Raw genomic sequence first — 12,182 nt, 5'->3', positions numbered from 1 at the left:
TCATATTATTACTGATAAAAATAATAAGCTTAAAATCCTCAAGCAAAAGGAAATGTCACAAACTAGTACTCTAACTCTGTAAACTAATGGAACATCAATTGCTCAAAATATAAATTAATAATTTTCAAAACAGTTACCACAATTTTATGACTATAGATTACACAATACTCACTAATTTAGAAAATTTTCAATACTAAGATGCCTGGTATAAGCTATATTAATTATACTTCACAATATTTATCTTGACATGCTTACCAATTGAACATGCAATTCAGCATAGTAGGTACACAAAAAAACACACTATGATAGCATTAAAAACTGTAAAGGAAGATTGCTAATTGTTCTTATGACATATTTAAGATGTAATGAACTGCAGTCAAGTTATTGACCTTGAGGAAATTCCTGGTGAGATGAAAGAAGTTGGGGAAAACCTTATTTAAGCGAAGACAAAAGTCAAACTCAGAGTTTTCAATACATATTACAGCCTGAAAAACTCACAAAGCATTTTCAGATAATTACGAGAAACAAAAAATGAGATACAAAGCGAACACGGTCGATTAAATGATTAAGTAAAGAAAATTAAAACAATTTAAAATATGCCACGTTTGCGAAATTGAAAAGGGAAATACAATTCTTTAAAGCATAGAAACTCAATAACAAAAAGTTTTTACTGTCACTCTCGAGTACATGATCTAACAAAAAATAATCAGACCGTTTCAACACTAAAATAGGTCAAAAAGAAAAATAAAACTTGTAAACAGTAAAAGTAATACCTAAAAATTATAGAAAAGTCTCCGAATGAACCAAAAATCAAAGATATTATTAAATTATCAATACTTTATATCCATTAAAGAAATACCAAATAATAAAAACACTGTCATTGCGGATGTGCCAACATGGATAATCCAAACAGCTGAGAGGAGAGACATTTATGATGACCTCCACTGACGAAATTTTATTACGGATATCAACATTATTCTTTCAGATCAATACATCGATTTATAATATCAAAATTCAGCATTGAAAAAACATCGCTCACACTCACTCATTCTGACGTTTACATTTTCACTTCGGTTATTTCTCTTTGTTTATTTCTTGAAATACTGAAGAAAACGACATCAACAAAACAATCATAAACGTGAATATTGACCTTCTGACATCATTGCTTTCAGCGCCACCACCGAAATTCCTTCAAAATTTTCGTTGCTAGGGCAGGTTTCTACGGATTTTCCAAGGTAAAATATGTTGAATGAAAAGCATTTGAGAAATCATATCTAATATTATATAACATTTCTGATCACTATGAATTTTATATTACAAATTTCCATAGTATTTATAAACAAAATTAATCAATTTGAGGTGAAAATAAATCAGTGTCGAACAAATTGTTTTATTCTTTCTTAAACTTAAGATTTCCTTTGCATTCTTTTAGTTTAAAAAAGCTATTTTGGGGTCAATTTTGGCCATTATTCTTTTCTGTGGTTTAAAACTAGACCATAAAAGGGATGCGAAAGAGTTATAAATGCTCCGTTTTCTTACAATGTCTTTTCTGGGACCCTGGCGAGAATATTATATAGCGGCATATGCTGATGATCGAAAAAGCGTTATGAGTTCATTTTTTCGATAAAGCATTTTAAATATTCAATTTACAAATTTTTTTTTTTTTTTTTTTTTTTTTTTTTTGTGGAGAAACGAAGGAGCTTTCGAATCTGTTTTCCTCTTGTGTTCAATCAGACCACGTGACAAAGGACTTCGTAATCGAATTGCACTCTATTAAAAAGCAAGGGAACACACTGATTTTGAAACGAAATGCATAGGTTTTTAAAACATTGTTGAAGGGCCAGGTTTTTACAAAACCGGATTTCAAAGACGTCATCTACTTTTTCTCGGAATTTCCAGAATATAATCAACAAAAACAGTTCGTTTTTCACCAGCGGCATCGCAGTTCAGTTCATTTATTAGCTTTCCCATGCCGTTTTCATGTCGCATGATCACAGAAATAGAGATAATAATGAATCAGTTTGGCATTTAAATATGAATACTTTTTAAGCTCCAGACATGATTCTAAATAAGAAGTTTACAAGAAAGGAAATCCCCGCAGTTTAATAAAAGGTAAAAGCCCGAATCTACGTACCCGCAGAAGCAAAGAAAAAAAATAATAAAGAACTAAAGCCTGCCCTTCCGCCTAGGCGTTTACGTGTGTGTGTGTTGTGTGTGTGTGTGTGTAGGCATGTAGTATAAGAGTGTTTATGTGTGTAGGCATGTAGTGCAAGACTGCTACTGGTAGAGGTCCAGGACTGAAGGAGCAGCACCTGGAGTGGCCAATCGACGGCGGTGCTCGCATAGGACCGGGAAGCAAAAATCAAATAACGCAGACGCGAGCGTTATTAACGGTCAAGTGAAAACACATCAGGGGTGTTCCCCTTAAAAAAAGGGCGAACCTCCTAAAAACCCTCAAAACACCCCACCTAAAAATTTTAATGACGCAATCTGCGCTCTAGATGGGCCCCCTGGAAAACAGTAAGCAATTCGTGATCGCTTAAAAAGATTTTGTTCTTAAAATAATATATGATATTTGCTGAAATCGACCTCCAAAAATAATTGTAAGCGAGTGATTTAGGACTTTTTTGCTGAAATAGGAAGTCTAATATCCTTCAGATATTAAACGGGCCAAAATTGCCTGATGTCGAACTTTAATAACTTATTTATGTTTTTCGCACGGAAGGAAGGGGGTATTAATATCTCCTGCCCCCTATTTGGCGCAATCTTGGACTACTTCAATTTACCATGTTATTAATAAAGTTATAGCAATCTCTTTACAATGTTGGAGCCACCCAGACAACCACCTATCTTTCAAAGTTATCTACAAGAGATCCACTAGCCATAGAACTGGATATGAGCCAAATACAAAACATGTGCATGGGATGTCCGAATGTCTAATTGAATATCCACCAGTGGTCGAAAGGTTGAAAATTTTTAACTTCCAGTGACATCCAAAATATCCAGACGTTCTGCGGCGATCTTAGAGATATGAAGGGGATATTCTGGATAGCTCATGCACATGTAGAGGATATGTCTTTCCTATTCATAGGATGTAATGTCCAGAAAGCTTTTGGATGTCTTTATAACTGCTTATAGATATGGATTTTTGATCATATAGATGTATAGGAGATATTAGAATCGATGTTTTATAGACTTCATGTTTTTAAATATATTTTAAAGCTGGAAACAAATTTACAGGTTTAAAACACGCAATTTTTTGTGTATTAAAAAATAAGTTATTTGGAAAATATCTTAAATTTGCTTTCTCAATGCAGTGACGATCCTTTTTACTGATAAATATGAATTAAAGTGTTATATTTGCAAATAACTTATTTATTGATACACAAAAATTGTGATTTTGAAACCTGTAAACTTGTCTACAGCTTTAAAATATGTTTCAGAAATATTAGTAATAAGTTTTAAATAAAGTCTTCAGTCATAAAAGTCATTTATAAACTTTTCTTCTTTTTTTTTCAATCTTCAAAGGAGGAATTTTCATTCTATACCTACCTATAAAATATTTTTTTTTGCATACTGTTCTAGATTTTTTTCACCGATTGTCATGAATATAAGTGTTATATTTGCAAATAAATTAATTTATTGATATGAAAAATTGTAATTTTTAAACCTGTAATCTGTTTACAGCTTTAAAATATATTCCACAAAATTTAGTAATAAATGAAGTCTAGATTCTTAAGTTATTTACAGACTTTTCATTTTTCAATAATCATCAAAGGATGAGTTTTCATCCTGTGGGTACCTATAAAAGGAGTTTTTACTTTTTCGCATAGACTTTCCAAGTAATTTGCTTTAACCAATTTTACAAGTTAAAAAGTAGCAACTCTTTGGTGTCGATGAATAAATCACCTAAATTTAGCATCTCTGCTAATAATAATTCGGAAAAATGTTAATAACTGTAGTTAAGTGCGAAAGCTTTAATACTTTAAGTAACTTATTTGGCACCATGAGTAAGATCTGTTCCTGATACTTATGAATAAAAGTGTTAATATTTGTAAATAACTTATTTGCTGATAAAAAAAAATCTTAAAACATGTAAGTTTGTCTATAGATTTAAAGTATATGCCACAAAAATTTTAATAAAAATAACATTCTATTTACAGGCTTGTTCTATTGACTTGATGATCCTCAAAGGATGAGTTCTTATCACTTTTGCACTATAAAATGTTTTATTGCACAGTGTTACGATTTTTTCCAAATACAGTCAAGCTCGCCTAATGGAATAGCCAGTCTTCCACAAAAATTACTCTAATATGCCGGATATTCTATTAAACAGAATTAAAATAGACATAAATGGTTCTGTACATTGAAAATGTATTACATTAAGCAGGATATACAGTTAACCGATATTCTAATAGGCGGGCTCGACTGTATTTCCCCCTCCTTTCTGCAAAACGGTTCCTATTTCCTCTAAAAAATGAATTAAATTTAATCTTAGTCTGCAAATTCTAGTTTTCTGAATTTTAAAGTATCATTTTCTTTTTGGAAGTTTTATACTTAATAAAGCATAATACTTAATAAAGTTTAGTTTATTTGATAAGTGTTCAAAAAGAATTAACTATAACACTAAAATATTATGATGCATTGTGATTAATGCATGTATAATCTGAAAAAAATAATAGACAAATATGAAAATATTTATTTTGTTTCATATCTCTTAAAAGATGTAGAATTTCAAATCTGAAAACTGAACTTTAATAAAATTTTGATATTCCTGGGCAAAATGACCTACCTTTATATGCTCCTTCCCCTTTACATGAGTTACACACAGCAATCTCTACTTTTTTTAACTAAATTCTACGTAGTGAAAAAAGCTTTAATGTCATCAAAATTACTGTATAATGTTTTTATTGACTATCATTTAAAAAAATGCATACAAACAAAACATCACAATTGCATGAAAATTTGACAGGGACAAAACATCTATGTTCGTTTTCAGCAATCAGGAATTGCTTCTTGTTTTCACTTCACCGGTGAATGATGTTAGTCCTTTGATTTTTGAAAAGGAGCCTCGTGAGTACTGTACTGGGATTTATGTAAGATTCGAATTAAAGAATTATTCAGATCAAAGCAACTGATTGGTATGAGATTGAATCAAGATTTGCGCTTACCTGAATTTATTCCCGTTTGAGACATCCTGTACCGGCCTGGAAAGGAAGTATTTGGCACATCGAATGGATTTCGAGATTGATTACACGAATTTAATTTCTTTCGAGTTTAATTGGAGATTTAAGACTACATGATTCGATTTATATGAAGACCAAGCGGTCTCAGCGTGCTTACACAGACATCCGAGAACACATGACTGAAAGTTTATAGTCTCTCTTACGCGCTAGTTGACTTCAGCGCCCTCTATCAATGTTTTGTCCGAAACATCTTCCGGGGGGGCACAGTCACTAATCGGCAGCAGTCGTATACGTCCTACAGCTCTGGTGACCTCTCCTGTGGCGGTTCGGATGCTGACCACTCGGGTGATGTCATCCTTCCCTGGAAATATTCTGGCGATTCGACCTAGGATGAATCCTTGGGGTGAAGCTTTGTCTTCTACCAAGACCATTTGTCCCAGTTGCAGTTGACGCCCTGCTCTGGTCCACCGAGTCCTGGGTTGAAGTGACTGCAAATAATCCTTGGACCACCTTCTCCAGAACTGCTCTTTTAGCTGTAATAACAACCTCCATCTGGAATAAAAACTAAGATGATTATTAGCGGAGTCAGATTCTGGGATTTCCAATAGAGGTGACCCGATCAAAAAATGACCAGGGGTAAGCGCTTGGAAATCGTTAACGTTGGTAGATAGAGACGTCAGTGGGCGTGAATTTAGACATGCCTCTATCTGGCAGAGGAGAGTACTTAGCTCCTCGAAATTTAGAAGCGCTCCTCGAGTGATTTTTACCAGATGACGCTTTGCTAACTTGATGGAAGACTCCCATAGTCCCCCGAAGTTAGGCGCGTACGGTGGAATGAAGTGCCACGTCACGTTTCTCGAAGCACAATAGTCTTGCACAATTGGGTCTTTGACCATTCTTACGAGTTCTTTTAGGTACGACGCCGCACCTACGAAGTTCTTCCCGTTGTCCGAATGCATATGAGTTGGTAGACCCCGACGTGCCACAAACCTTCGAAAAGCTGCTAAAAATGCCTGAGCAGACAAGCTGGAGACTAACTCTAAATGAACGGCTTTGGTGCTGAAGCACACAAAAAGGCATATATATGATTTGAATTCGCTCGCCTTGCGAATATGCTGACATTTTGTTATAATTGGCCCAGCGAAGTCAACTCCAGTGTTTTCGAACGCCCTTGAAGGTGTAATTCTAGATGCGGGTAAATCGCCCATTAGTTGAGTGGGCGGTCTAGCAGAATACCGGAAACATCTTATACACATACGAAGGAATTCTTTAACTGTTGATCTTCCATCTATTATCCAGAATTGTTGACGAATTAAGGATAAAACCATTTCAGTTCCTCCATGCAAACTGACTTCATGAAAGTGCTCAACAACTAATTTTGTGAAGTGATGTTGCTTTGGAAGAATAATAGGGTACTTATGGTCATACGGCAGAGTAGGATGCTTTGACAGGCGACCACCAACTCGAAGAAGTCCCTCGGCATCTAAGAAGACATTTAATCTCAAAAGTCGACTTGAAGTGGGAATAGCCCGTTTTTTTCTCAGGCAGTTAATCTCCGTATTGAAAGTCTCCTGTTGAATTTGTAGAAGAATGCACTTCAAAGACCGATCTAGCTCCGGAACAGTCAATGTCCCTGAAAGTCTTTCCTTGTGCTTCAGATTGTAGAAATAACGTAAAATCCACCCAATAACCCTAATTGTTTTCTTATAAGAAGAATATCTTTTAAGAAGGCTCTGCTCTTCAGATGCGGTGGTTGCCAGGAAAAGATCCTCCTCAATATGTGAATCGTTCCGAACAACATCTGGAATTGTAGACGGACTTGCCCAATTTGAAGCATTTTGGAGCCAGGTTGGTCCCGTAAGCCAAGTCTTATGATCTTTCAATTGGTTAGGAAAGAGTCCCCTGCTTGCACAGTCGGCTGGGTTCTCCCGGGAAGGAATGAAATTCCAGGACTTAACATTTGACATGGATAAAATCTTTGTAACTCGATGACGAACAAATTGGTTTCCGCTTGAGGGTGGATTGGCTATCCAACTTAAAGTGATGGTTGAGTCACACCATAAAAAGGTTTTCTCATTACTGAGTGACAGTGTTTTTTTGATAGTGTTCACCAGTTCTGCGAGCAATAATGCTCCACATAACTCCAGACGGGGTAAAGTCAATGTCTGGACTGGTGCAACTCGCGTTTTTGCTGCCACGAAAGATACGCGCACAGTCTCAGAAATAGCACGGATGTAAACCACTGCTGCGTACGCCTTTGTGGAAGCATCGGAGAAACCATGTAGCTCAATTGTTGTGGCTTTAGCGCATTGCAAATACCTAGGTGCAGAGATATCCTGTAAGACGAAACTTTGAGACTGAAAGATTTGCCATTCTTCGAGCAGATAATGAGGTAAAGAATCATCCCAACCTATTTTAGTTTTCCAAATCTCTTGCAACATTATTTTCAGTTTAATGGTGGCAGGTGCGATAAGACCAAGTGGATCGTATGTTTTAGCAATAACGGAGAGTAATTGACGCTTAGAATTTACATGTTCTGTAAGGACTGCCCGAACCCGAAGACTGTCTTTAGTTCCATTCCATTCAAGACCCAAGACTTTCTGATTTACGTCATTTTGAAAGGAATGGGTATCGGTAGAAGCTCTCATGTGATCAGGAAGATTCTCTATTACCTCCGGGTAATTGCATGACCATTTGCGCAGAGGGAAACCCCCACTTTCCATGAATTTTATCATTTCGGGTATTATGGATCTTGCTTCTCCAACAGATGCAGCACCGCACAATAAGTCGTCGACATAAAAATGAGTACGCGATAATTCTGACGCAATTGGAAAATTTTCCTTTTCATCGTCACATAGTTGATGGAGGGTACGTAGAGCTAAGAATGGCGCTGCTGACGTACCGTATGTCACTGTGTTAAGACGAAATATTTTTAGAGGTTCATCTTGATTATTCCTCCACACTATTCTTTGATAATCTTGATCTTCCTCAGCAATACGAATCTGACGATACATTTTGGCGATGTCAGCCACAAAAGCAACGGGATAGGAACGAAATGTTATCAAATTGCAAAATATGTGAGTCTGAAGTTTAGGTCCAGTAAGAAGAATGTCATTTAGAGAATGTTGATTAGAGGTTCTAGCTGAGGCATCGAACACTACGCGTAATTTCGTGGTGGTGCTATTTTCATTAACCACACCATGGTGAGGCAAATAATAGTGAGGGATTTTATGGACATCTTCAGATTTTACGACACTCATATGGTTAAGTTTCTCATACTCCTTCATGAATGTGACATATTGTTCCTTTAACGCGGGATTTCTATCGAGTTTCTTTTCTAGGAGATGAAACCTTTGATGCGCTTGGGTTTTGCTTTCTCCTAGATTCGAATTTACTTTTATGGGGAGCTTTACAATATATCTTCCATTTTCATCTCTTTTAACGGATTTTTTAAACAATGTTTCCGCGAGTTCATCATCTTCAGTTTGAATTTCTTGGATGGGCACAGACTCCACGGTCCAGAATTTTTGTAAAGTCTCATTTAATGACACAGTAAGGTGGGACACAGATTTCCGATCACTGTGGCAATGTCCGACTTTGCCTGCCAGCACATACCCTATTTCTGTTGGCAAGGCATCTGGTGTTCCGTGCTGACCTCGAAGAGGAGGGCCAATGATAAGACGTGTGGCTAGCTCAGCCCCTAGCAAAATGTCAATCTCTGATGTGTCATAGAATGTGGGATCAGCCAACTGAATCCCTTCCAGGTGAGGCCAAGAATGTTTTCTCAAACGGAAATTCGGAAGAGGTGAGGTTATTTGATTTACTACGAAAGCATTAATTTTCAGAAATTTTTTAGAAAAGTGTGCGGAGAATTCAAAGGTAGTCGAATGAAGAGAAGTTTCAGCCATAAGGCCATTAATCCCTATCAACTGATGAGATGTGTTCTGAAAATTTAATTGTAAGCGTTCCGCACATTTTCGAGTGATTAACGAATTTTGCGATGCATTATCAATCAATAATTTACACTGAATTACCTCTCCCGAACTACCCTTCACATTAACTAATGCTGTTGACAAAAGTACACACATTGAGTTTTGCCCCGCATTATTAGACACTGCTGATACCGAATGGACAGGCTCTGGAGCCACAGTATACCTATGCAACAAAGTATGATGGCGCAAAGCGCAACATTTACATGTGTATGAAAGTTTGCACTCCGATTGACTGTGATTATCCCTCAAACAATTTTCGCACAACTTGTGAGTTTGCACGACACCCCACCTATCCTCAAGGGGCATATTATTGAATTTTGGACATTTGAATAACTTATGATTTTGTTTGCACACAACACAGATATTTCCTTTCTCTACAATTGTACTATTTACAACAGGCTTACGGAATCGATTTGAATTGCCCATTTTATTTTCCCGATTATCCATGGGTTTACGGTTTGAAATGCTACTATCATTTCGACTTTCCCTTTTGTTTTCCAGACTTCGCGCTTCCTTTTCCATAAACGACTTAAAACTCTCTAGACTTGGTATACTGTGATTATCTAAAGTCAATTCCCATCTTTGTCTAACCAACTCATCCAATTTGGAAAGCATGAATCGAATTATCATTAAGTCACTTAGAGCGTTAGACTCCAAACCTAATGTTTTTAGATTTCTGACTGCTTCATTGCATCTATCTAACAACTCCAGTAGACCTTTCGAATTATCAACCTTTGTTATTTTAGACAAAAACAAGTTATTTATTTGAGCTAAGGCTAAAATGCGTTTGTTTTCAAATCTCTGACATAAAATATCCCAACAGTTTTTTAAGTTCTCTCCTTGGAGGGAAAAGCCACGAATTAATTTGGCTGCACTTCCACGAACAGCTGTCTGGAGATATTGTAATTTTTCTAAGTCTGTTAACTGACTGTTGTCAAGAATAGCCGATTTAAATATTTCTCTAAAACTAATCCAATCCTCTGTATCTCCATAAAAATTCATCAAAGTCATTTTCGGGAGTTTAAGAGTTTTTGCTTCCGGATCATTTCTTACCTTCTGATCAGCGGATCCCGAGTTCTGTGATACAAAGATTTCGATTTTAGCTAATGCTTCAAGCACTTGATCTGACGTTTGAATGTATTTATCATAAAACTCCTCATTATCTTCAATTAAAAGGAATGCTGATTCCAAACCCCCTGCTAAATTATCCAATTTTGTTTTTATGCCCGTTAGAAATGCAATGTTTTCATTTTCCGAAATTAAAGTTCCGACTTTATCACAGTATCTAATACATTCTTTCGACAGAAATGTGAATTTAGACACCGCTTCACTCTGATTTTGCTTCTTTGATTTCGGCATATTAATGCTCAGAATCTTACTGTTGCAATATCTAACTTTTCAACACCAAATGAAAGAAAAAATATTCCGCAAGGAAAGAATTTTAAGTTTCGCCACTCACTACTCATGAATGAAAAAACCATAAACAACGCTAAGAATCCTAGTCAGACTGTGAAACATAACACATGGCGCCAGGGGCCATGAGGGGGGAAAACCAGATGAATCCGCAACGCACAACGAAATCAAAACGAAATGAATTAGATTTTCGCAATTTTTTGATTTATTTCTACTTTTTAATTAGCTTAATTACCCTCGAAAGCTCTCCGGACTGCGACGGACCACAATCTGTACTGGGATTTATGTAAGATTCGAATTAAAGAATTATTCAGATCAAAGCAACTGATTGGTATGAGATTGAATCAAGATTTGCGCTTACCTGAATTTATTCCCGTTTGAGACATCCTGTACCGGCCTGGAAAGGAAGTATTTGGCACATCGAATGGATTTCGAGATTGATTACACGAATTTAATTTCTTTCGAGTTTAATTGGAGATTTAAGACTACATGATTCGATTTATATGAAGACCAAGCGGTCTCAGCGTGCTTACACAGACATCCGAGAACACATGACTGAAAGTTTATAGTCTCTCTTACGCGCTAGTTGACTTCAGCGCCCTCTATCAATGTTTTGTCCGAAACAAGTACCATCGTTGACTGGCTCAGGTCCTGCTTCTCCAGCAAGCATGGTCTAAACCAGCAGCACTGACCACCAGAATCCGCTCCTACTGTGCGGTTGCTTCTGTATCTACACACGCACCTTCAAACATACACACGTCTTTACGCACACACATGCCTTCAAACATTCACATATCTTTACAAATACACATACACAAAAACACACGCACCAGTACATGCACACTCATGGTTGCAAAAAGCTTAATTTTAATTCAAGATGTCAAAAATTCAGGTTTATTATTATTATTTATTTAATTTTATCTAGTCAGGTTTTGATGTGCCGCAACTAATTTTTAACCACAACTTTCATGGCAGAACCTGTTGCCCTAATTTTGATTAATACTGGGAGAAAACCAATTTATAAAAATACTTATTTTGGCAATGCCAATGCAACATCTGGAACTTTGTTAATACATATTACAGCAGAAAAAAATACTTAGAATTTAATGCAAAAATTTAGAATTTCAATTACAGTAACAAAAAGTCCAAACTGTTCCAAAATATTTGAATTAAACATCTCCCTTTTCTAATTTTTGTTCTGAAAAACAGCCAAGAAAACTTTTTAATTCAAAAAATGAGAAAATTGCAAAAATAATGGACTGATGCTGCATAAAGCATGTGTTTTCACATTTGGAATTATTAAATTATAAGATATACTTACCTTATATGTTTGAGTGTTAAAGGATATAATTTTAAAAGATGTCGAAAACACAGAGAACAAACATAAAAGAGAAACTACATTAATTTAAATAGTTCCTCCTGAATGTTTTTCTCAGTAATTTTTCCGCTTGGTTTTTTTCTTCTCTGCTAAAATAAAGAAATAAATATTTGCTATCTTGTTTTTCATAACAATTTATGAATTATATATTTACATACTTGACAAACACAGGATACTGCAATAAAAAAAATAAAAAAAAACTGGCTTGACAGA

The 12,182-nt window shown here is 35.8% G+C and overlaps 1 protein-coding gene across 1 annotated transcript; it reads right to left on the bottom strand.

Moving 5' to 3' along the window:
* Window positions 1-5,392: 5,392 nt before the first annotated feature.
* Window positions 5,393-10,537, bottom strand: LOC129222899 (uncharacterized). The gene has a single exon (XM_054857462.1). The coding sequence runs from the start codon at window positions 10,535-10,537 to the stop codon at window positions 5,393-5,395; it is 5,145 nt and encodes a 1,714-aa protein (XP_054713437.1).
* Window positions 10,538-12,182: the final 1,645 nt, after the last annotated feature.

Source organism: Uloborus diversus, chromosome 5 (assembly GCF_026930045.1).
Source record: "Uloborus diversus isolate 005 chromosome 5, Udiv.v.3.1, whole genome shotgun sequence".
In the NCBI taxonomy this organism is placed as follows: domain Eukaryota; kingdom Metazoa; phylum Arthropoda; class Arachnida; order Araneae; family Uloboridae; genus Uloborus; species Uloborus diversus.
This window is presented reverse-complemented; position numbering and strand designations above follow the sequence as displayed.